Source organism: Aythya marila (genome assembly GCF_965140915.1).
Source record: "Aythya marila genome assembly, chromosome: 1".
Taxonomy (NCBI): domain Eukaryota; kingdom Metazoa; phylum Chordata; class Aves; order Anseriformes; family Anatidae; genus Aythya; species Aythya marila.
In genome coordinates, this window is record NC_139042.1 from 170,758 (window position 1) to 195,931 (window position 25,174).

Below are 25,174 nucleotides of genomic sequence, written 5' to 3' on the forward strand. Positions count from 1 at the left end.
CCGGGAGGGGGCGGGGCTAACTGGGCAGGGGCGGGGCCAACCGGGCAGGGGCGGGGGCGCGCGTGTCGGTGGGCGGGGCGAACCGTGCCGGGGCGGGGCTGCCGGGCCGCCCGTCCTCCCGGCCGCAGGGGGCGCCCTCCCGGCCGCGCTGCCGGCGCCGCTCTGGCCGCAGGCGCGGGGGGCTCCCGGCGCACGTGGGTTCGGTGCCGGGCCCCGGGGCTGCCGGCGGGTCCCGGCCATGTTCGCGGAGGAGGCCTGGGCCGAGGGGGCGGACGGCCTCGCGCCGGGCCGGGTCCCGGCAGTGAGGGGGGCCGGGGGGGGCCCGGCCGAGCCGCCCCGCGCTCCGCAGGCCCCCGGCGCAGCGGAGCGGAAGCGGCGCCAGCGGCTCCTGGCCACCCTGCAGCGCCTCGAGGCGGCGGCCGGGACGCGGCCGTGCCCGCCGGCGGACGGGCAGCCTGCGCGGAAGCGGCCCCGGAGGCGGCGGCAGGCCGCGGGGTGCCGGGCCGAGGCGGAGGGGCGGCCGGCGGGCAGCGCGGAGCCTGGGGCTGGGCGGGAGGCCGCGGGCGGCGGCGGTACCGGGCCGCCCTCCGGGGCGAGCGGGACTCGGGCGGCCGCCGGTAACGGGACCCCGGGCGCCCCGCGGGGATGCGGCGCTGGAGGTCGCGCGGCCGCGGAGCGGGACCGGAGCGGCGCCGAGAGCCGCCGCGCCGCGGTGCCCGCCCCCACGGGGCCCCCCGGGGTCCCGGCCGAGCCGCCCGCGGCCCGGCCCGCGCGGAGCTCGGAGGCGGAAAGGCCGGGGCCTGGGGCTTCGGCTGCGGGACCGGCACAGAGGCTGACTCGGCAGCAGTGGAAGAACAGGCAAAAGAACAAAAGGCGCCAGAATAAGCTCAAAGCGGGCGCTGGGGACGAGAAGGAGGCAGGCGTGGAAGCAAACACGGGAGCGGCAGCTTCGGAGCTGCCTGCCCTGGAAGCAGCCCCTGCGGGGAGGTCGGCGGCCCTGCGTGCACGGATGGAGGAGCGGCTGCTCTCGGCCCGGTTCCGGTACATCAACCAGCAGCTCTACACTTCCAGCAGCCAGGAAGCTGTAAAGCTCTTCCAGAACGACCCCGAAGCTTTCCAAATCTACCACCGCGGCTTTGCTCAACAAGTGGGGCGCTGGCCGGAGAATCCCGTGGATCGCATCATCCGTTACTTGCGCCGGCGGTGAGTGTGGGAAGAGGCAGGGGCTCTGTGGAGGGCCAGGCCCAAGGCAGTCTCTGGTCTGAGCTGAGGTGGTGGGCAGGGCAGCGTTATCAGCCTGTGTTCTCTGCTTCTCCTCAGGCCAGCTTCTCTGGTCGTGGCAGATTTTGGATGCGGCGACTGCAAGATTGCGAACAGTGTCAGAAACAAGGTTCATTCTTTTGACCTGGTACCTCTCAGCCCACTTGTCACTGTGTGCGACATGGCCAAGGTAGGGGGGCTGGGGCTGTGCCTGCGGTGCACTGAGCAATGAGGGTCCACATCGTGCAGAGTAAGGGAGCCTCACACGTGCTCAGAGCCAGGGAGGTGCAGGAGAGGAGGCTGTGTGCGAGGGGTAGCAGAGCTCTGTGGCTCTCCAGGCTTGCTGAGACAGCAGCGTGCACCCATGCGGATGTTCATGGTGGCTCGTGGCATTGAAGCTGCCTGTCGGGTTTCAGGGTGTACAGACCGAGGTGTCAAGTTGTGGGGGACAGAAGAAGGTGGTTGGGAGCACCAATGGGAGGGATAAGAACCTTGTGTGTGAGAAGGAGCGTGTGTTTGTTCTCATACGGGGGTACTGCTGTTTGTGCCTCCCACAGAGAAGGTGCTCGGGTAAATCTGAGAGCCGTGGGAGTGCCAGAGAGAGGGACAAGCTGCCCGTCCCTGTTGCCATCCTCCCTTTGGGGCTGGTCTCTGTGTTGGTGTTTCATAGGTGCCTTTGGCAGCCGAGTCAGTGGACGTTGCGGTTTTCTGCCTAGCGCTGATGGGCACCAACCTGCAGGAGATCCTGGAAGAGGCAAATCGTGTGCTGAAACAGGGGTAGGCAGAGACGTGCGTGCAGCTGGGGCTGGGTGCGGGGACGAGCCCCAGGGACACAGACGGGTTATGGCGGGCAGTGAGGGGGGAGGCCGGGGGGTCTTGCAGTGCCACCCCTCACAGCGGAGCCGTTCCCGCAGCGGTACCCTGCTGGTGGCCGAGGTCGCCAGCCGCTTTGAGGACACGCGAGCCTTCATGACCGCCATGGCCCAGCTGGGATTCAAAAGCGTCTCCAAGGTGCGTCCCCGCGCACACCGGGTGCCGCAGGGCGCGTGAGGCTCCCCCGGGGGAACCGGGGAGCTCGGGGCAGAGCCCGCGGGTCCCGGCAGCAGGGGCTCGGCCCAGCCTGGGGCTGGGGGGGCTGTGACGGGGCTGGGGGCGTGGGGCCGGGGGGGACACGCGGCCGTCCATGACGCCGAGCCCCGCCGTGCCCCGCAGGACTTCTCCAGCCCCTTCTTCTTCCTGCTCGAGTTCTCCAAGGCGGCCCCGCCGCGACCCCGACCCTGCGCGGGGCTGCGCCTGCGGCCCTGCCGCTACAAGCGGCGCTGAGGGGCGGGGCCGCGCGGGGGGGGGCGGGGCTTCGGGGCCGGCCCCCGGCAGCGAGCGGGGCGGGGCCTGCGCGCCCCCGACCGATGGGCGGGGCCGTGCCCGGTGCCTTCAGCCCGTGGGGCGGCGGGCCCCGCCCCGCGCACGCGCAGTTCTAATAAAGACGCTGTTTCCGTACGGGCTCCCGGTGCCTGGGGGGGGGATGCGGGCAGGGCGGGGTGGGGCAGGGCGGGGCGGCGCGTGCGCAGTGCGCGCGGGCCTGCGCGGCGGCGGCGGCGTTTCCTGCCGGGGATGTCGGGGCCGGGCGGGCCGGGCCCGGGCCCCGGCGGGGGGAAGCTGGACATCAACCGCGCCGGCGTGGCCGAGCTCGAGGGGGCGCTCAGCGGCATCGGCCGCCGCCGCGCCCGGGGCATCGTGCGCAAGAGGGAGGTGAGCGGCGGGGCCGGGGGGCGGGGGCGGCCCGGGGCGAGGGTCCCGGCGGGGGGCGGGGGGGCCGGGTCGGGCCCCGCTCCCCTCGGCCTGGCCCCGGGGTCGCTGCCGGGGCTGCGGGCGGGGGAGGGCCGGGCCGGGCCCCGCCGTTCGTTTCCGCAGCCTCGCCCGGCGCGGCCTGTGGCGGGGCGAGGCCCTGGGAGCCCGTCCCGGTCGGGGCTGCCGCTCGCGGGTGCGGCCGGGTGCGGGCCCTGCGGAGCCGCCGCGGCGGGGCCGGGGCCGGGGCTGCGAGTTCCGTGTGCCCGGGGTGGGTCCCGCGGGCCGGCGGCGGTGGGGGAAACGCGGGGGGGGGCAGGGGCTGCCCGGGGCGGTCACCGCGGGCTGGAGGTCCTGCCGCCCCCCCCGTGGGCTGTGTGACTGCCGCTGGGAAATGACAGAGCCGGAGAGTCACTCACGGGATGACTGAGCCACCCGTGTGACGGAGCCGTGAAGCAGGTACGTGTGATCGCAGGCCGTGCCTGTCACGGTGCTTTCAGCGGAGACAGGAAGATTAATGCCCCAGAGAGCTGTCAGGATCGTAGCTGAAACATGGCATCCGTGCTGAAAGAGGCAGAGAAGTGAGGCAGGTGGAAATGGAAGGCCAGGTTCCCGGGAGAAGACTGGAAGAGCTTGACTTTTTTTGGCCTGGAAAAGAGGAGGCTGAGAGGGGCAGGGTCACCAGCTATAAATACAGCAGGAATGTAAACACCGTGGAGGCAGAAGAGCCACGGGGCTCAGCAGCCACGGGGCTGTTGGTATGGGAACAGGTGAGGACAAATTCATAGAAAAAAGGCTTATCATCAGAGCAGTGGTTTGGGGTAAAACTGTTTATTGTGGAGAAGCAGAAGTGCTGTAATGATGCCTGACAGCTTTGAGGGGATGGGAGGGGCCTTGTCTTAGCCCAGAGGTCTGTGTTACCGTCACGCTCCCACTGTTCCTGATGATTTTAGGCCCTTTGACTTTGGTTTGTGGCAGAGGCTGTGCAGGCTGTGGATGTGATGCCTTGTAAGTCATGGTCCTCGTGGCTGTGGGGCCAGGCAGTGCCTGACCTGGTGTTCATGGAGCGAGGGGTGCCCTGCACACGCACGTGTGTGCACGCACCTGGCAGAAGGTCGGGGCTGTGTCCACTCCTTGGAGATTGACTGTGGGGGCCGGTAAATGCACCTGGCCTTGGAACTAGTGAGCTGGAGGGTGCAGTTCCCCTTTCTGAGCTCTTGTCGTTTGCTTTTGGGTGACTTCTCCACCTGCCAGTAACAGCTCTAGTGTTACTGCTGTTCCTTGTGGGTGTGTGTGGTTGGGCATTGTCGCAGCTGCTCAGAGCTGGGGCAGTTTGCAGAAACAGGAGGGACTGCATGGGAGAAGCAGCTCGAGGCAGAAGGCACTCCTTACTGCTGATGGGTATAGGAGTAGGGACTTGAAGTACAAAGGTACCGCTTTATTGTGGGACCCCGAGCCTCCTTCCCCCAACACCTCAAATTATTAATGGGAGCTGTAGGTGTAAATGAAATGGAAGCTGGTTGGTCACTGCCAAGAAACAGCCCCTCAGACGAGGGTGTCAGTAAGCCTGGTCCTCCCTGGAGGCTGATCCTGTGCTCCACGTTGAGTCTTACTTCTCCCTCTCACAGGAGCTGAAGGGCTTCAACTCACTCGATGACCTTCTCCACGTCAAAGGTATCACCACCCGCATCTTGGAGCTGAACAGTCAGCGGATGACTTGCAGAAGGAGGCCAAGCAGTGAGGAGGCTGCTAGGGTGAGCCCTGGTCTGCAGGGGGACAGTAAGGCTCCTGTGCCTCAGGTAGGAAAATAAAGTTAGGGCTCCTTTCTGTGTGACAGGGATGTAATCCTACCTCCAGGAGCTGGGGAGAAGTGTCCTGTGTTGGGCGAGGGGACAGCTGGTGCAGGAATGGGGAGGTTTGCTGGGCAGGAGACACGCCTGCTTTGGCATCTGCAACAAGGCAGTCCAGAGGAGGCTGCGCCCTTCTCAACAACCAAGCAGTCAGTCCATAATTGCCCTGTGAGGTGGCAGTTTGCTGTCCAGGTCTTCCCCAAAGCAGAGGCTGTGCCCTGCTGTAGGGCGGGTGTGGTGGCCCCTGGGTGCAAGCCTTGCTGGGAGCTGCTCTGCTCGGTGCGTCTGTCCCAAAGTCCCCAGAGAAGCAGTGCTCTGACCCCAGAGGACACTCATGACTTGTCTGCGCACACACCTCCCACCCCCAGCTGCAGAGCAGCTATCCATCAGCAGGCCTCTGCAGCCAGTTGTTGAGTTCCAATAATTGCTCATCATCAGAGGCCAGAACTGGGTGTGGAGGGAAGTTCTTCCCCGAGGCTGGCAGCTGAGGCCAGAGCCCATTCTCACCAAGGTCCCTGCCTCATCCTCATCCATAGGAGCAGTGGCCACACGCCACCTGCCTGGTGCTGGGGACTTCTTCAGGAAGTGCCTCTTCCTGCTGCTGGTCCCTGTGGGGCTGAGGAAACTCCACGGGGCTCAGGAAAGCTCTGCCTGGCCAAGCCCTTGAGCTTTCTGCCGAGCCGGGGTGGGGGGCAAGGGGGTTGCTGAAAAGTATTGGGCTGCCTGGAGGCTGTCAGAGGCAGCTCAGGATGCCCAGTGCTACCCCAGCGCCATGGTCCCAGTGTCCCTTGGTAGCCATGACCCAGGCCTGAGCCCCAGGCCTGGATGGCAGAGGAGCTAATTGAGAAGCCTGGGCCCGGTGCTGCCTCCCGGAGAGGCAGATCCCAGCACCCGGCCTGGGCCACTGCTTCTGCCCCCAGCTGGCCTACAGAGGGCTTGGAGGGGTTGGTGGGTGCCGTGAGGCAGCAAGCAGCCAGCCTTGGGGCTGGGCGGTCTGCCCTGGCTGTCTCCTGAGAACACAGACGCCGAGGCCCTGTTCCTAAACTTAAGCAAACCCAGCCCCAGCTGCCCTGAATGTTTTAGTGCCTGGCCTGAGCCCTTTAAAGCACCAAAGTTTTTCCCTCCACAGGTGTAGTTTTGTATTGTGACCAAATCATCTCCATTTCTTTTCTTCTCCTACGAGATTTTTCTACCGCCTCTGAATCATCTGGGGGAGGGGATCAACCAGTGTATTAGTTTTAAGCATTCTGTTTTAAAACACAGATCGGGCGTTGTGGTAGTGTTGCAATCCTCCTTGCATTTCTTCCCTGTTTGGATTGTTGAGCCTGGAGGTTGTGTGGAGTGTGACCCCTCATTCCTTTTCAGTCACTGCTTTACAGGATGCGCAGGCCCTGGTGTTTTGCTGGTCCTGCTCTCCTTGTCTTTAATGGAGAACATTCTCTGAATGTGCTGAAATGCATTTTATTTGAGTGAGCGCAGTGTACCAAGTGATGCAGATCACTGTGTGGCTGTCCCATCCTTGCCTCCTACCCAAACGTTGATCTCAAAATGTAGTTGGAAAAAAAAATCTACTTTCTTACTGTGAGCAAAACAAATACTGATCAGTGTTTTACCCACTTGTGGGCCTGCACTCAGCCCATCAGCAGAAAGTGAATTTTCCCAGCGACACCTTCAGAGATCTGTTCGCTGGCGCTGCCTTGATCTAACCCATCTCACCAAACAGCACATCCGAGGCTGTGGTGTGCCAGTGTTGGGATGAGAAGGCTGTGTCCCAGTCAGTGTACGAGCACGTCTCATTTATGTGATTCATGTAACTGCTTTTGTTAACCAATGTAACGCTTCAAAGAATAAAATCAACTTTATTTGAAAAGACATTTTCAAAGTCTCATCAGCTGGTGCAAAGCGTGTCCCTGTCATCTTACCAGTGGAATCCTGCACCAGCCCCTCTGTTACCAGATGTAAAACTACGTAAAGATTCAGTCGTCTGCCTTCTTCAGTTTTGACACAGTTTTCACACTCCCGGTCTTCGCAATTCCTCCTGTATTCCAAGATTTATTAAAAATAATCGGTGTGGGCCAGTGATCAGCTTGTACTACTCACTGGGACACTTTGGTGCAGATTACCCTGGTCTGCTGGTTGAGAGATGTTCTCGGTGTACTGGCAACAGTTCCTCATTCTCCTGTGATGTAAGGGCATTGTTCTGCTTCTTCCAAGTAATTACTGAGTGCTTCTGCTTTTTGTGTGTGTGTGCAGCTAATCGCAGTGCTATATTCTATGGGGAGAAGGGGTGCAGGTGGTGCTGGGTGGGCACACAGTGCTCGCACCCCTCCGCTGGTTTTGCTGCCACTGGGTGGGCTGGAGGGCCACTCGCCTTGCCGTGAAGGCTGATGCTCAGCCTGTGCCACCCACACACGCAGCAGCTCTGCCCCCTGCTTTGCCAAGCACCAGGTTAAAGGCTGCTCCCACTGCAGCAGGGAAGGGCTCTCTGCACAGAGGAGCCAGTACTGGTGGGTTCAGTATTGTTCAGTGACCCCCTGACCCTGCAACTTCTGTGTGTGCTGCTCAGCTGTGGAGTGGCCTGATGCTCCGTAATTTGGGTGTGTGGCAGCTGTGCCCTCCTCTAGGGCTGGGAAGCATCCTGTCTCCTGGCCTGGCTTGGCAATGGCTGCCTGTCCACAGAGGGTACCTTGGCTTGGTTGTCTGTTCCCCTGTTCCCGTCCTTGGCTGTGCCCAGCTCGTCGCTCCCTCCCTGGGACTGTGGAGGGAAGCCCCTGTGTGCTTTGGGCCCTTGCTCTGGCTGGCAGCCCTGCAGCACGCCCCCAGTCTGGTGCCCCCGGGCACCTGAGGGCTGGGGCAGTGATTCTGCGTCTCCCTGTCTTGCAGGCAGCAGCCGAGGAGGAAGATGTGTCGGGCCCCTGGGAGCCAGAGCGCGCTGGGGAAGGGAGTCCGGGGTCAGGACCAGAGGCCAATGGTTCCTGCGGGCAAGAGGAGCAGGAGCCAGTCAGCTCCACGGCCTGTGGGGAGCAGGAGCAGGAGGAGGAAGAGGAGGAAGAAGAGGAAGAGGGGAGCTGCTGCAGCGAGGAAGGAGAAGATGGCAGCAATGTCTACTTCTACTACACCATTGGCGAGCGCTGGATAGACTACCTGCAGCGGACGGAGGACGGCGGCCTGCTCCGCCACGTGCGGCCCAAGGTAACGCTGCTGCAGGCACGGCCCTGCTCTGTCCCGCGTCCCAGCCTGGCTCTCCCTGTAGCTGTCAGGTGCAGCGTGGTGTGCTGAGCTCTGGGCCTGGCTGTGGGGCTTGTCTGTCAGCAGGCTGCAGTGCGTGTGGCGCTCTGCCTGCTCCACGCTGGACTGTGCCTAGAGAAGGACAAAGCAGGCCTGCTGTTTTTTTCAGCCACTGCTTTTGTCCCTGTGTACCTGCTCTGCTAACCTTTCCATGCCGGGTCAGATTTTGCCCTCGGAAGGACCAAATTCTGTTTTTTCCCCAGAAATTAACTCTGCTGCCAGCTCCAGAGCTCAGCTGGCCTTCAGCTTCTGCAGGTTCCCAGCAAGAGCGTGGTCTTGGAAGACTGGCTGGGCTGGGTCTCCTGCTCTGTCACTCTTGGCAGAAAATCGGTGACCCAGAACGTGCACAGAGGGCTGTGCTCCACCCTGCTTTAACTTGTCCTTCCCCTTGCAGATGAAGCGGAAGTCAGAGAATGGCCTGGACGGCAGGGCCCTCTCCCCTGGTAAAAAGCTGTGCAAGGGCTCTGAGTACAGCAGGTGAGATGAGTGCTCTCTGTGGTGAGCAGCATGTTGGCTTGGGGAGAGGGAAGACCTCAGTTCAGCAGTCCCATCCCTCAGTCACCTAGAAGCACTGCTGAGGTGGTGCAGTCTCCTTTTTTGAGATCTCGTGTAGCTGTGCCTGGATGTGGTGCTGGGCAAGCAGCTCTGGGTGGCCTTGCTGGCGCAAGGTGGGAGTAGGTGCACCCGGAGGTGTCTGCAGCCTCAGCCACGCTGTGATTCTGTCATTCCATAGAGTGGGTTGGGGTAAGGGGAGTGTGTGTGTAGCCATGGTCCCTGTGGAAGGCTGGGGGAAAGGCGTTAGCCTAGGGGAGGCTCAGGGTTTGTAGTACATGGGGACTGACGTTCCGAGAACTGCTTGTACTGATGGCCCAAAGTAGTGCTGGCATTTCTCACCTTTGCTTTCGTCTCCCCCGTCTGTGGCCCAGGACCCTGGGTCCCTGCATGCCCAGTCCCACCACCACCTTTGGGGACCTGCGCAATGCGAAGGCAGGCCAGGCACGGCGCCGCTGCATCCCCTCGGTTGCTCCTCCCCCTGAGCTGCAGGACTGGCTCCGCACCTTCCAGGTAGGCACAGAGCCCTGCCGAAGGGTTCACCGGGGGTGGCACTGTGAAGCTGCGGGGCTGAAGGGCAGCACGAGGGGGGCTGAGCCCTGCGGAGTCTGTCTTTGTGCAGCCTGCTGTAGGTGGGGGTTCTGGGTCCCATGGTGGAGTTTCAGTGAGTTTTTGCCCTTAGCAAAGGGAACGCAGATGTGATGTTGGCCCACCTCCTGTTCCCACTGGGCAGTGTGTCCTTTGGGGCAGTGTTGCTTTGTCCACCATCACAGAGCACCCATATCACATTGTGTGTGACTGGTGGAGCTCCCAGCCCCACCTGTCTTGAGGTGTAAGTGCTGGAGCCCTGGTTGACTCCAGAGGCCTTGCTCTCCTACGGCTCAGGTGCCCCTGTGCCACTTGGTGTCCCTGCTGGGGTTGGGGTGGGCATAGGCAGACACAGAGGAGCTTGTGAGGGCCTGCCGTGTGTGCAGGCAATGTGACTGATGTCCCTGTCCTCAGCGGTGGAGCGGCCCAGAGAAGCTGCTTGCTCTGGATGAGCTCATTGATCGCTGCGAGCCCTCACAAATCAAGTACATGATGCAGGTCATTGAACCGCAGTTCCAAAGAGACTTCATTTCCCTGCTGCCCAAGGAGGTGAGTTGAAGCAAGTGATGGGCTCGCCCTGGTGCCGTGTGCTGGTTACCAGCCCTGGGAGCCCGCTGTGCCCTTGTAACTTGGCTTCTGATCCTGCAGCTGGCACTCTATGTCCTCTCGTTCCTGGAGCCTCGGGACCTGCTCCGTGCTGCCCAGACCTGCCGCTACTGGAGAGTCTTGGCTGAAGATAACCTGCTTTGGAGAGAGAAGTGCCGTGAGGAAGGTAAACGCCTGTCCTGCATGTGGCACACTGTGGCTGGAATCTGCAGCCACAGTACCCAAAGTAGGGGAGCCCACAGCTCTCACTGCTGTATATCATCTTGGCTTCTACCAGGATGGGGACGTGGACCACCTGTGTGCCAGGAGAAAGTCTGCATCACGCTGCATTTTCTTCCCACAGGCATTGAGGAGCCCTTGAACCTACGGAAGCGGCGCCTACTGAGCCCTGGGTTCATGTACAGCCCCTGGAAATTCGCCTTTATGCGGCAGCACAAAATTGACATGAATTGGCGCAGCGGGGAGCTTAAAGCCCCCAAGGTAGGTGCCTTCAGCAGTGCATGCTGAGAAGCAGACTCCAGAGCTTTGACATGTAGGAATCTGGTTAAAGAAGGAAGCAGCAGAAAAATATCCATGACCAACAGGGTGAGGTCATTAACAATTCTAAAAGCGTCTTGGGAAAACATTCAGGTGTCTGGCCTGTCTTCAGGAAACACAAGCCAGAGACATTCACCTGCGAGTATTTGAATTTAAACTTCCCTGAAGCTGTAGGTCCTGCCAGCTTCCTGCAACTCCTGTCCCTGCCTGAAGAGAGCAGATCCACAGCACAGCTTGTTTGGAGTTTTTGCATGTGCTCTGGCTGGCAGCGCAGCTGGTGTCAGGGATTGCCACGGTGGATGGTACAGGAATGCAGCTCTGCCAGTGGAAAAAGGGTTGCCCTTAACGCCAGAAAAGGAGTTTTCCACATGTTCACCCCTTCTCTGAGAGCGTGTTGCAGGGCTGTAGCTAACCTTGGCATGCAGGGAATGGTACAGCTCTCCTAAGGCTTAGCCAAGCCTTGTCCCTGGTACATTCCCTGATAGGGTGTCGCAGAGCGCTTTGATGTTGGTTTTGTCTCTCTCTGCCAAGATCCCTTCCTGTCCCTCGTCCCTATCCTGCAAACAGAGCAGAGCCCCAGCCACCCCTGCAGCCAATCCTGCAGGTGATAGTCTCTGTATTGCTTTCCATCCCCAGGCTTTCTCCAAACCCCCTGTGTCCCCTGCCCTTTCTCCACACCCCTGCAGCACCCGGTGAACAGCAGTGTTGGGCATGCTGTGGGGACTGCAGTAGTGGCAGCAACCCTGAGCCCCTGATGCCCTTGGTCACTGCGCCAGCTGTGAGCAGAGCTCCCCAGGGCCCCGCCACTGGGATGCCTCCCTGCACCACCCCCTCGCAGTGCCTTCCCTGCACTGGGCAGCTCCAGGCTGGCCGTTGCACCGAGCCTCTCCTCACTGTGCTCGGCTAGGTCTGCCTGGCCTGGGGCCCTGCTGAGCTGCCTGTCCTCTGCCCCTGCAGGAGTCTCAGCCATCGCCTGCCTCCTCTGCCTGCTGCTGCATTGCTGCTCAGGGAGGTGGAAGTGGACGCAGAGCTGTTTGTGTTCTACCTGCCTCCCAGGGAAGGTGGAGCTGGTGGTCCTAAATGTGCTCTGTCTCACAGACACCATTTTTTGATCTAGGACAAAGCGTTGTCTCTGAGCTCAATTGCTAGTGCAGCCTTAATAGCCACAAGGGTCAGTCCATGCGTTGGAATTCCCTTGTAGCCCGTTATCCCCCAGCAGTAGCTCCCAAATGCCCCCTTTGGCTCTTTCTGTAGCTGCTACCCAGCAGAGAAGCAGCAGGGTGGTGGCTGTTGTTACAAGAACCCATCTCCTTGTACTGCACAACTCCTTCCTCATTCATGGTCTTCTCTGTGCAGGTGCTGAAGGGACACGATGACCATGTCATCACCTGTCTGCAGTTCTGCGGGAACCGGATAGTCAGTGGCTCAGATGATAACACGCTCAAAGTGTGGTCAGCTGTCACTGGCGAGGTGAGCTGTTGTCCCACATCCTGTCACAGGGCTGCTCTGCCGGCACAGTGAGAGTCGTGCTGTTCCTCTGCACTGCTGCAGAGAGGGTGGAGATATCACAGCCATTTGGATGGGTTTATCTGGTCTCTGACAAAAGTGCAGCTGGGGGGAGGAATTGGTAGATCCTGTGACTGCATGAGCAGTGGGAAGAGCTGTCTTAAGCTAGGGGAGTCAGTGTTGGCATAGTAACAGATGAGCAAGAGCTGGCTACACGTCTTTTCACCAGTGGTCAGCAAGTGTGGACCACTCTCCTGAAGACCAGAAAGGTCAAGAAACTTGATTGGTTTCAGAACAGCAAGTGACTGTTGTGGGAGGACTCTGGTGGGGACCTGAGTTTGCAGGGAGGTGGGTCTCTGACCTGAAGTGCCTTACCAGTCTCCTGCCGTGGAGAAGTCCTGTTCTTTGCTGTCCCTTCTTGCTGTGTTGTTCAGCCTTTCCCAAAGCAATGCCTCACATCTCCTTGTTCTTTGCAGTGTGTGCAGACGCTGGTTGGCCACACAGGGGGTGTGTGGTCTTCCCAGATGAGGGACAGCATTGTCATCAGTGGCTCTACGGACCGGACACTCAAAGTGTGGAACGCAGACACAGGCGAATGTGTGCACACGCTGTATGGGCACACGTCCACAGTGCGCTGCATGCACTTGCATGGGAACAGGTATGGGGTCAAAGGTGTTTGGGGTCTGGTCGGTGGGGTGGGTGAAGGTCAGGGAGTATTAGGGTCTGGGCCGGTCTGTGGGGTCTGATCTGGTGCAAGTGAAGGTGCAGAGGTCTTCTGGGCCTAAGCTGGTCTGCTGCCAAAGGATGCTGGGTGGGAAGAGGCCCTCCCTGGGGAGGGTAAGCTGGGGCTGCCCCTCAGAAAGCTGCTATGCCCCGGCTTAGCTCAGCTGGGTGAGGTCTGGAGCTGATGCAGGCTCCAAGTGCACCCTTGCTCACAGGGTTGTGAGTGGCTCGCGGGATGCCACTCTGCGCCTCTGGGACATCGAGACTGGGCAGTGTCTGCATGTGCTGATGGGGCACGTGGCTGCCGTGCGCTGTGTGCAGTACGACGGGCACAAGGTGGTGAGCGGCGCGTACGACTACACAGTGAAAGTCTGGGACCCTGAGAGCGAGAGCTGCACTCATACGCTGCAGGGACACACAAACCGCGTCTACTCCTTGCAGGTAAGAGCCTGGCCCCTTCCCCTCGCTGCGGGGACCCGAGCCTGTCTGTTCTGGCACATAAGAGGCCGTCTCCCCTCCGCATGCATGCGCTGCAGAGGCACACAGACCGTGCTCTGCATAAGATGCTCTCTGCCCTTCTGCCCTGACCCCTCTCACGTGTGTGTGCTGTAAGAACACACAAACCACGTCGTCTCCCTAGAGCGAGGGCGCTGCCAAGGCATGTGCACCCTGCTGGGCCGTAGGGTGCTGCCTGAGCACGGTGGCCTGCCCCAGCCTCTGGTGCTGCACTGCCATGAATTGGAATTGATGATCCTTGTGGGTCCCTTCCAATTCAGGATATTCTGTGGTTCTGTGAGAACAAGCCTCCCTTTCCAGGCAGGCCGTGCTGACCAGTGTCTCTCTGGCAGTTTGACGGGACGCACATCGTGAGTGGCTCTCTGGACACATCAATCCGAGTGTGGGACGTAGAGAGTGGAAACTGTCTACACACGCTCATGGGGCACCAGTCGCTCACTAGTGGCATGGAATTACGTGACAACATCCTTGTGTCTGGCAATGCTGACTCCACGGTGAAAATCTGGGACATCAAGACGGGCCAGTGCCTGCAAACACTGCAGGGTGAGTGCAGGGGGGGGGTGGAACAACTTCCCTTGCTAGGGGAGTCGGAGCAGTGTCATGTTGTTCCTGGCCACCAGACGTGGCAGGGTCATGACAGATGCCCAGGGGTGGAAGAGCCAAGCAGTGGGTGATCTGAAGAGCCTGGGACCGGAGGTGGGAGCACAGGAGGACTAACGGGTACCCTCTGCCTCCAGGGCCCAGCAAGCACCAGAGCGCGGTGACCTGCCTACAGTTCAGCTCCAAGTTTGTGGTGACCAGCTCAGATGATGGTACTGTCAAGCTCTGGGACCTCAAGACGGGCGAATTTGTGCGCAACCTGGTTGCACTGGAGAGTGGGGGCAGCGGGGGTGTAGTGTGGCGCATCCGTGCCTCCAACACCAAGCTCGTGTGTGCAGTGGGCAGCCGCAACGGGACAGAGGAGACCAAGCTGCTGGTGCTGGACTTCGATGTGGACCTGAAATGAACCTGGCCAGTGCAGGCTAGGAGGGAGGATCCCGCGGGCTGGGCGTAGCAGCTGGTCTTGGTGGGGCTGGCCCCGGAGCAGGCGCTAGCTCCCCGCGGGCTGTAAATACTGTTTGCAGCTGTCTGGGCCTTATTTATATATGTGTGAACTCCCTGTGGGGAGCCTGCGCCCGGCTGGGGCACTGTACAGAGGAAGCAGCATGTTTTGTACACTAATATATCGATTTATTTCTGTACCTGGGGCCTGCTTCTCCACCCCTGCTGTTCCATGAGCCTTTCCTTCCCGGAGCTTGTCTCTTTTGGGGAAGCAACTGGTGGCTGCAGCCTCTTTGGCGGATTCCAGGCAGGAGTAGGGATGGTGTGGGCTTTTCTGTCTCTTCCCTAAGAGTCTGACCTCTGAGACCAACGCTTTCCCTGCACACATATGCTCTTGTCTGGGGGAGCATCCTCTGCATGGAGTCCTATAGCCTGTGGACTTTGGTTTCGTTATGAAGAACGGTGGCCAGCTGACCACATGCATAAGATGCTGAGCACACCGCATCGGGGAGATCTTGCAGGGCAGCACTGTGTGTAGCACTGCATGTAGTACAGCCTGCTGTCTGGCCAGCTGTGTCTCAGGAAGATGTGGCCCCAGCACTGTCTGAGAGGGAGCAGCGCTATGAGCAGACGTTTTTCCTTCAGCACTGCTCTGGTCCAGGTGAGGGAAGCAGACAGGACACGAGTTCTGCAGTGCCATGAGCATGGGGTGCAGGGCAGCAGCAGGCTGGGCAGTGTCTGGCAGCGAATGCATCCTGAGCCCCATGCGGTGCAGATCAGCCACTGAGGGGAGGGGGGTGAGGCCTGCGGCCCTGCTGGGGCTGCTGCTCTGCTGAGCCACCAGGACTGCCCCACGGCAGGGCCTGCAGCAGGGTGCTGGGAGGCAGAGCGGGGATGCAGAGCAGGCGGCCCTCCTGCAGCACGCTTCTGGGTGTGCAGCAGTTAGTGGCAACTGCACTGCGTTTCCAGCCACTTCCTGGGCCCTGCAGGTGCAGCACAGCTGTGGCCAAGGCCGGCAGCCTTGCTGTGGGGTGGCTGGCTGGCCCTGCTGCAGGCAGTCCTGCACGTCGCTGGGTCCTCCACCTGGTGCACAGAGCCAGGGAGCGTCCACTCTCCTCCAGCAGGAGCTGGTGTGAGGGTCAGGGCTTGGGCTGGGGTTGTCTCTTGTGGGACACAGCTTCTGCCTCCTGCCCTCTGTAGTCCTGCTCATAGCAGCGCTGGCCCCCATTCTGCTGGAAGTCGCTCGCTGTCTGGGTAGGGATGGCAGGCAGCCAGGCCTGCTGGCAGCGGAGGAGATGGGAGAGTGCGGTGAGGCTGCCAGCAGCTCATCCCGCAAGCCCTGGGCCATGCTAGAGGAGGATGGCTGCTGGGCTGAGGAGCTGCTGAATGAATGCGCATCTGGGTCTCTGAAGTCACCCCATCCTTAGGCAGACACAGAGGCAGGAAGGGCAGAGTGGATGGCTTGCTCATTCTGCTGCAAAAGGCATTATTGCTAATAAGGTGCACATCTTCCCAGCCTTGTCTTTCCCCAAATACACGTGCCACCCACCACCTCCAGGTAGGTACTCACTGTTACCTGTGTTGAGGCAGCCCTGTAGAGGGGTGAGGAGGCTTTGGGATTCAGCAGGAGCCGGGGTGCAGTGCTTGGACATGGCTGAGCCAGGCTCTGTGCTGCTGCTACATCTCCATCCAGAATAAAGCTTCCATAAGGAACAGACTCTGCATCTAGAAGGGACTGTCATCAGACCAGCTGGTTTGTAGCATCCCAGCGCCTGAAGGCACAGCTCCTGCTGCTGTGCGACCGTGGAGCTTGGAGAGCAGCCATGAGACTGCATCGGGGTGCACAGGCACGGCCCCCAGGGCCTCGTGTGGCTGGTGGTGCAAGGGGACTCTGCAGCACGTGGCCATGCTGTGTGCAGCACAGCGTCCCCACTGTGCCCCTGCTGCCCTGACCACATCTGCTGGCTCAGTGCCTGGCCATGGGTGCGCAGCAGGAGCACCAGTCCAGGCATCTTGCTGGAGGTGGTGCCAGCATGCGGGCACGGCAGGGCTGGTGCAGAGCAACCAGAGGGCCCTGTGGGCTGCAGTCCCTGGTGCTGCTGATGGCAGTGACACAGCTGGGAGCAGGACGGGAGGACGCAGGTGAAATAGTGCAGTTGGTGGTGGCCCGCAAATGCGCTATGAAGATGCTGGTACTGTTAACACCCAGCCAAGGAAGGTTCTGGCTGTCCAGCAACACACGGGATGCCGGCAGTGCCACAGCCTGGCACCATGGGCATTGGTAGCCCCTGCAGCAGGAGCAGGTCAGGCTGTGGTAGGGAAGGCTGGAGCCAACCTGGTGCTTCAGTGGGTGGGCTTTCACTCAGCTTTGCCTATCACAAGATTGCACACATACGCAATATATTTTTTTTTTTGTCCTCAGCCAAGCAAACTGAGCTGTTTGAGTGGTGGTTGGCATCTCATCAAGTGAGCTACTGCTCTCTGTTCTCCAGTTTTGGAGAACTGGATGACTTTGCAAGCTGGGGGGTGGGTGGGAAGGGGAAGCAGCCTCCTGGTGAAATCCAAAGCAAAAGGAGTGGCCAGCTACTGTAGGATATGCTGAGCCAAAAGCCCAGGAACTTGAAACATCCTGTGATCTGGAGGACAAAAAAAGAAACAGCAGAAAGCCTAGCCAAGAAACCAGCAGGTCTATGCAGCAGGGTGAGATCTGGCATTGCTGGGTAAGTCACCAGTTTGCAATCACCTGGATAATTAGTCACCAGATGTGCCATGAGTGTCCTTATCTGCCTGTGAGTTCCTGTTGCACTAAACAAAATCTTCTGCAAGAAAAAAAAAAGTCTCAAGCAGCTGTGTGAGCTGAAGTGCATGAAGCTGTGTCATCAGCTGCTGTACACTGCCCTCACCCAGCTTGTTACCATAAGTGGTTTGGCAGTGAGTGGCCAAACAAATCTGCCTGCTTGCCTTTAGGGTAAATTATTTCACCCAAATAATATAAATCACCAGGGCTCCTAGTCACAACTGTTCTGGATCATTTTGCCATCTCGGACAGCTGCAAAATGTCAGCGATGAAGGAACTGAGTTCAAGAGAAGAATCTTTGTGCTCTTCCTAAACATGCTATGAAAGCCTAGTCAGAAGATCATGGCTCAACCATTGTTCTTAGTTGTTCATGGACAAAACCCATCTTTCCTGATGAGGATGTTACAGTTTGTCAGAGACTTCTGCAATGGCTCCAAATCCTTTGTGTTATGTGTGAAAGCAATTAAGAACCCTCTCTAGCAGCCCCTGGTTATCCACACAATGAGTGATCCATAGAACTGGTAAGTGATTCTCTCTGTATGGGCGCTGAGGTCTGTGCACTTCTCTCCCAGCAGAGAAACTTTTCCACCAACACAACAGCTCATCAACGTGGCTCTTAAAGGTGTTGCCCTGAGACAGAATTGGCACGAGATGGGTGGCACTGGGCAGAGTGAAGAGCTGTGCTGCAAGCCAGCCCCCCCCCCCGATCGCACAGCAGGGCATCTGGGAGCAGGGGGCAGCACCGGTGGCACGCGGGGGATTGGGTCCAGTGCAGCAGAGATCATTATCAAGATCATTATCACCATGTGTTAGAACGGAGCCTGAAGTTGTCCAGCATAAAGCAGGGACCTGGGCACGGTCTGGCCCTGGCAGAGCTGCAGGCAGGGACAGCTCAGGCAACCCTGCTTGGCTTCAGCAGGAACTGCTGCCCTCTGGGAAGGTTCCAGCTGCTGGAGTGTCAGCAGCACAGGGGAAAAGCAACCGCAGGGCTGGCAGCCTGACCGCTGGCATCAGGGAAAACAGGCAGCCCTCAGGAGGAGGGATTTCAGCAGCCTGGAGCTCTGCTCCCTGCAGGCCTGGAGCTTGCAAAGGATGGCAGAGACCTGGAGGCTTTTCCTCCACCACTGCCAGCTGTCAGACTGTAGGGTTGCAGTCAGGAGTCTTGCATTAGTCCCAGGTGTGTGGCTTCACACACGGGCCTGCCAAATTTCTGCAGATAATCTGATTAGGAGCAACACTGTGGATTAAAGTAAATGTATGCACATGAGACAATTATATAATTGCTATTAAAGACACCAATGTCTTTTCTAGTGTTAAGAGTTTGGAGCCACACATCTGGCACAGGTGTGCTGGGTCTGTGGTCTGTAAGAAAGAACGAGGATATTTTCTGCAAACATCTGCCTGTGATATGGAGAACAAAATCTTGTAGTAACAGGAGGCCTCAGTCTGGGAGATGGATGCTGGAGTTGCACAGAATAAATATGGTTTAATTTTTAGGTAGTCTTCTGTAGAGCCACGAGCTGGATTTCATGGTCCTTGTGGGTCCCTTCCAACTCAGGATATTCTATGGTTCTAAATCATCACTGGATTGCTTGGAACACTTTAATACATATTTTTTAGCACAGAAGTGCTGCAGGTAAAGCATTGTTTTAAGCAAGATTACCTGGATAGGGGCTGCCATGGGGCTGGGAGCTGCACTCCAGCTGCATTCTGCATGGGTGAGCAGAGGATGGGGCAGCCAGCAACAGCTGTAATTGATACTGCAAAAAAAAAGATGAATTTTCCACAGCTGAAGAGAACCTACGTTAAAATTATGCAGGAGGACATTTTCAGACAGAAGAAACTTGGGAGTTTTTTTTTTTTTTTTTTTTTTTTTTTTTTCCAGCTTGTTTGATTGTGAAACTAGATTCTTGGCAAGCAAAGAACAAGAAACTTAGAAGGATGCTAAACACCCACTGGAATATAACAATTCTTTGAAATAAAAAGGCCTACGTAACTTGCATTGCACAAAGCAGTTTCTGTTAAAGCCTTGCTCTGGGACTGGCTGAAAACGCAAGTGCTGCCCCATTCAGCTGTGGGTCAGACCAGGAATCCTGGGCAGGAACAGAACAAGCATCTTCTCCAGCCAAGTCTTTGCATCCTGCTTGCTTGTGCTACGGTGTTTACCACCCTTGCTGCCGCCCTCTGACCCTCTTCCAGGTCAGTGAATGGACTGCAACAATGTTCTGGTTTGTCCTCCAAGATGTTTTTTTTTTTTTTCCAGTCCTTGGTCTGCTTTTTGACCAGCAGGAAGGGCAATGTTGTCGCCTCTTCCAAGCTTACCTTCCTCAGAGTGCTGTGCAGTAAGGAAACCTTTTAAAGGACATGCCACAGTCCTTGCTGTAGTACTTCAACAAAAATATGACTGCAGGAGCCTGCTGGGCTCTGCTGTGGTGCTCCAGTCCCGCTGCTCTCTTCAGCCCCGTTCCAGTGCCCTCTGTGCACGAAGGCTGCATCCTGTTCGCCGTGGCAGCGCTGCCCTCAGCCTTGCACTGGCAGCCAGCACCTGCTGCAGCCCTTCTGGGTCAGGCCCTGGGCCACCAGCCCATTTCTGTGGGCTGCAGCTCAGGAGTCAGCAGCTCCTCATCTTCCACATCCTTCTCCAGCTCCACTCTCCAGTCGCTGCTGAGCCCGCAGCACAAGGCTGCAGCTGCTGGACACTCTGTGTGTGGCAGTACAGCGGCAGTGCAGACCCTCTGGCACAGGGCAGCAGATGCAGCACTGACATGGCACAGCAACACAGGCTTTGCTGCTCAACACCACACAGGGCAGCATCTCAGACAGCTTACTGGATATCTCACCTTTGGGTGGAAAATCAGCTTCTGGAGGGCAGAAAGGAAGAATGACCCTAGACTTAAGGCAGGCCTGATGCTGGATAAAGCAGAGTCCTACCAAGGTCAGACTCTAACGTTCCCATGGACTTGCAAATAGCCTTGGGCTTCTCAGTATCTGTGCCCCTCAGGCGAGGAAGCCACAAAATCAAATCCTGAAAGCTCACCTGGGGAAAGATGCTTCCAGCTCCCCGCCAGCTGAGGGCTGAGCACCTGGGCACTGCAGTGGTGCCTGCATCCCTGCAATGGGCAGCTGCGGTTCGTGTGGTACGACGCTCTGTGGAGTGGAACATCCTGCAGCCTCTTGGCCGTGGGCTGATGAGTGTGAGGCACAGGGAGCCCACAGGCCAGAGGTGCTGAACCAGTATAGGGTAGAAGAAGGCTTTTTGATAGGAAAGGGGGAAGAAAGAGAAATGTTTTGTTATGGAAGCCCTGGTGTAGGTGGGTTCACAGAGGCACATTCATGTGGCTTGGAGGCTGAAATATGCCAGGCGTCTAGGGAGCATGCTGCAGAACACTCATAAAAGCACTGTACTGCCAGGTATGGGCTAGTATCATGTTTACCTTACTCTGACGTATTTTCAAGTCTGATTTTCAAGTCTTACATTCATGTCAGAAAAATGAGTACTTTCTATTCTCTGGCACTGTGGGACACAGCAAGTCCGGCAGAGCAGGGTGAGATGGATGTTTCTGCAGAGGCAGCAGCTCAGCACACACCATGGGAGCAGCTTGCTGAGCATGTGGCTGCCCCCACACCTACCTGGCTGCCACAGCCCTTCCAGCCCAGGAGGGCTTTGCAGCACCGCAGAGGAAGCAGAGGTGGCTGGGCTTGGTGAGCTGAGCAGCTGTGGGTGGAGGCAAGAAGGGTGTTGAGGGGAAACAAAGCAGGAGCCTGATGGAGCTGCTCCCAGGCAGGGCAACACCCAGCTACAAAAGGACTATGAGGTCAAGGGAAAATGTGACAGTGTGCCCAGGCCCTTACAGCTGGCATGGCAGAGGAGAAGCCTGTGGGGCAGCTGCCACCACACTCTGCTCCTGGAGCTGTGCTGGGGCAGCTTCTGCTGGAGCCATGGCCACGCTCAGGCAAGGGGCAGGAGATGCAGTGGAGAGGAGGGGGCAAAAGTTCTGAGCATTCGCTGGAGCTGTAAGCTGGCAGCAGGCTGTTCTGGGAGGAAAGACCACTGGAAAAATATCAGAGGGGCAGCTGTGCCATGACAAGGAGTAACTATGAATTATTTTCGACATCTGCAACAGCTTAGTTCCTGAAATGCAACAGATGGGAAATCCAAGGTAACTGCATGCCAAAGAGGAACTGCACTGCAGTGATGCCTTCCTTTCCCAGGGAGGAAAAGCCTGTGTCCATGCTTAAAGTTTTTACCTAACCCTGAGGAACAGGGGACAGAACAAGACTGACAGATGCCTAAGCTGCAAGGGATAGCAGGAACATGGCCACTGCCTCCATTTGCTTTGTACAGTCCAGCCAGCTGCTGGGGCCAGGATGGACCAGTGCCAACCAGGACGGTCCTGCATAGCCACTGGAATCCAATACAGACCAGTGCTATTCAGTACAGTCCTGCCTGGCCACAGGGGTCCAGCACAGTGCCAGGGGAGCTGTGGTCCCTGCCCAAACTGGGGGATGCAGATGCTGTTTCTCCCCTTTCTTTTAGTTTCCTGTTTCTGCCTTCCCCTTTTTTTCCTTAGTTTCCCTGTTGACAAGGTCCTTGATCAGGTACTTTGCTGGAATAAACATTCTCACACTCTCACGTACCCTCACCAACTAGTGTGACCGACCAGGTTTGGCTCCCATCACCGCCTTCCTTATCATTTGCCGGTCAGGGCTGATGTCCTGTGTGTTCTTGTTCATGGCTTCTTCTTTTTCCCATTGTTCAGCATGGCCTTGAAAATGGCCTGTGCCCCAATACCCCAGAGGAGCAGACACTGCTTCCACACAGCCCTGCATGAACATCCTTTATAAAAACGCCATCTATTAACAAAGCCCGTGTTTTGTTACACGTGCACTCAGTCTACACAGTGTTAGTAAGTGCAGAGAAAAATGGTGCACAGAGCCAAAAGCTGCTCCCGATCTGCTATTTACAGTGTTTATGACTACTTGAAAGAACAGATAAACACACCGAGTGGCCTGAGTTCCCCTGTCTTTGTCAAAGCTGTCCCTGCAGCCTCCTTGCCCTGAGTAGCTCCCGGCAGCATTGCAGCACGGAGGCACTGAGGTGGCTCAGGCAGCTGCGGGAGAGCCGGTGGGGCTCGGGAGTGAGCAGGAGTCTGAAACCCAGGAAGTTTTCCACGCTGTTGCACTAAGCGATAAGTTAAACTAATACTTGATCATTAAGAATTCAGAAAATGCATCAAAGTTTACTTAGTCATGGCCAGAACTGGAGACTGACGTCAAACCTATTGTAAGTTTACGTTACTTTATTTTTATGTTTTTCCTTTATAACTGCTTCCAGTCTCCACATATAAAACCCAAACATTTGCTGCAGTAGGAGAAAGCATGCTGGCTTCATTTCAGCCCATCTCCCACGTAGGGGCCCTGGCCAGGCTGAGCATGTCGCGTGCCTGCTTTCCCTGGTAGCTGGCACCAGGCTCCTCACTGTAGCCCTGCTGTCACCACTACCAGCCTCAAAAACTGCTTGCGCCTGGGAATGAGCCCCCATGTGCTGAACCTGGAGAGGGATGCCAGGGAATTGCTATTGCACCCTGGAGGCAAATAAACACTCATTTGTGCTTGAACACAAAGAGATTTAATGGACGATGCATGAGACAGAACCCTCACACTGCCAGGGAGGTCCACAAGGCCGCACACGAGCATATCCCACACACAGCAGTGGCAGCATTGACCCTGAGAGCGGCAGCAGAGCTCAGAGCACTTCAGACCAGCTGAGTTTGGCCCAAGCCCCGCAGGCAGCCCCCAGCACTTGTGCTGCAAGAAAAAGCTGAGACCCTCGGTGGGGTCGTTCCACCCCTGGCATGCCCGCTCTCAGAGAGACCCGTTCTGCAGCCAGGCCTCCTTGCCTCTGTGCTGGGAAATCCCTTGGCCATGAAGCACCACAGCTGAGCACCTCCTGAATTTCCCCTTCAGATGCCAGCTGGGAAACCGACCCTGGTGGAGGCTGCGCCCCAGGCTGGGTGGCACTCAGCTGTGGGCTCCTGGGGCCATGCTGTCTGGTGCACACTCAATATACATGAAGCTTTCTGTAGGTGCAGCGCAACTCAGAGGAGGCAAATCCCACCGTGTGACAGGGCAGGCATAAACATGGTCAGAATGGAAACACACCAGGAGAGGAAGACATCTCCTCAGCACCCTGGCCATCTGGAAGCCCGGGGTGTCCTTGATGACTGCAGAACAAAGAAAGCATGGAAAGAACGAGAGCAGATGTCAGCCACAGCTGCTCCAGGCCCCAATGCCCAATGCCCTCTTGCATCTCTATGCCACAGACACAGGAGCAGCGCTCTCCTGCCCAGAGTGGTTTCCCTGTGCAGGGCCCCTGGGCAGAAGGAGCCTTGTGGGGATGCCTGGCTGCCTCCAGACCCTCTGACCCCAGTTATCGATAGGAGAGTTCCACTGTCAACCAGCCCTGCTCCTGGGCAGTCTGAGGCACATTGCACTGGTAACACCTCACATAATGTATATGGTAAGTGTGTAAGTGAGCAATCATGAGTACGGCTTTGCTTTGCTAGTATTAATTTACAGACAAGGAAAAAAAAAACCTCTGTGTCCTTGTATCTGTTAAAATCCCATGGTCCATGGTCACAATCCTTATGTACGTGTGGGCTGGGTATCCCCTACAGGTTGTGACACTACAACTGGTTTCAGGAGTGGGTGTCTATAAATACACAGGTCACAGATGCCTGGGAGAAGGCTGTAGGAAACCAGTAAAAATGGCCAGAGAATAAGGGATGGGAGACACCAAGGGGAGAGGAAATGGATTGTTGAAAACTGTCTTGAGCGGGAGACCTCATGAGCAGGACTGTAGAAGTGGTAAGGGATTTCCAGATGTAAAGCAAAAGACATCAAGGGGCCCTGCACTGGGCTTCTCACAGAGGCACTGGCAGCTGAAGGCACTTTGCTGTAAGCCGCTGAGCAGTGAGCCAAGGGTCAGAGGCACGAGCAGCTGCCTTTGAGTGCCGTGGTCATATTCAGAGCCACGTCAGAGGCTAGAAGCCATCCTCAGACCCTGGCTTCACAAACACCAGAACAAGAGCGTACTCTTCTGGTCTCAGAGAGGGAGACTTCAAAAGATGTATGCTCTGAGGGAGGAGGGTTTCAATCCGATACTTGGGCATCACTAGACAAGCTGACAGGTGAGGTGGAGTATTCCCCTGATACCTTACAGCAAATTGCCGAGGTGGCTCACCCTGCAATAAGGAGCTCTGCTGAGACTTCTGAATGCCAGGATTCTGGCAAGCCCATATCCTGGGGGCAGCAGAACTGCCTAACCCTGGCGTGACCTGCTGAAGGAGCACATGCTGCTTGGGAATGGACAGTGACTCACAAAGAGCTTCATTTTTTGAATTTTTTGAATTCTCTCATGAGAGTTTTAGAGTGCCAGGCCTTGGGCCCAATAGTGCCAGGGCCACCTTTAGCCTGCGCACCGGAGTTGCAGAAAAAGGCTGTCAGAGGGGACTGCGGCAGTGGGTTCCTGATGAGGCCCGAGGCACCCCAAGCAGCTGGGGTCAGCAGGGCCGCGAGGCTCCCGGGCACGGCGCTCACCTGGAGAAAATCCACTGCTGGCTGCTCAGGCCCAGCTGGGAGCTGAGCCCACCGTGTGGGGTGCATCCCCACAGCTATGGCCCTGTTCCTGTCCCCAGGGCTCGGGGCACACTGGCTGCACCCCGCAGCTCGGAGGCTGCTGGTGCCCAGCACGGCGGGCGGGGGGGGGTGTGCAACAAGGCACCCCCTGCATGGGCGACATGCCCCAAATGGGTCCGCAGCCTGGGTCTGACGTCTGGCAGGGCCGAAGGAGCAGGGGGCCCTGCTGCAGCCCCCAGGCAGCACATCCGAGGCCCAGGGCCGGGCGGTCAGCTCAGACGGGGCCCTGCGAGGCACGGCTGGGGCTGCTTGTGCTGGGGACTGGAGGGGGAAGATCAAAGGAAGGGAAGTCTGGGAAAAAGAATTGTGATCAAGGCTGTAACAGCTCCAGAGAAGCAGGATAGCGGGAATCCTCTCTGAACAAGGTGTGTATCAGCATGCGTGAAGGGCAAAGATAGGAGATGCAGTTGGAACCATGAAGTAGATA

The 25,174-nt window shown here is 58.1% G+C and overlaps 1 protein-coding gene across 3 annotated transcripts; it reads left to right on the forward strand.

Moving 5' to 3' along the window:
* Nucleotides 1-86: 86 nt before the first annotated feature.
* RRP8 (ribosomal RNA processing 8) lies at nt 87-14,938 on the forward strand. Of its 3 annotated transcripts, none has more exons than XM_082768523.1 (16): nt 88-1,203; nt 1,321-1,450; nt 1,931-2,037; nt 2,175-2,271; nt 4,674-4,799; nt 7,779-8,087; nt 8,578-8,660; nt 9,110-9,248; nt 9,738-9,872; nt 9,972-10,095; nt 10,273-10,409; nt 11,823-11,936; nt 12,449-12,630; nt 12,911-13,136; nt 13,544-13,754; nt 13,949-14,938. In XM_082768523.1, exons 1-16 carry the CDS (start codon nt 239-241, stop codon nt 14,215-14,217), a joined length of 3,354 nt encoding a protein of 1,117 aa, XP_082624649.1. In that variant the 5' UTR covers nt 88-238; the 3' UTR covers nt 14,218-14,938. The 3 variants fall into 3 exon arrangements, 2 of the variants coding, with proteins under 2 accessions (XP_082624649.1, XP_082624648.1); XM_082768522.1 differs by having other exon boundaries at nt 4,674-4,844; nt 13,949-14,937; XR_014318212.1 differs by lacking the exon at nt 13,949-14,938 and having other exon boundaries at nt 87-1,203; nt 4,674-4,844; nt 13,017-13,136; nt 13,544-13,680.
* The last annotated feature ends 10,236 nt before the right edge of the window (nt 14,939-25,174 follow it).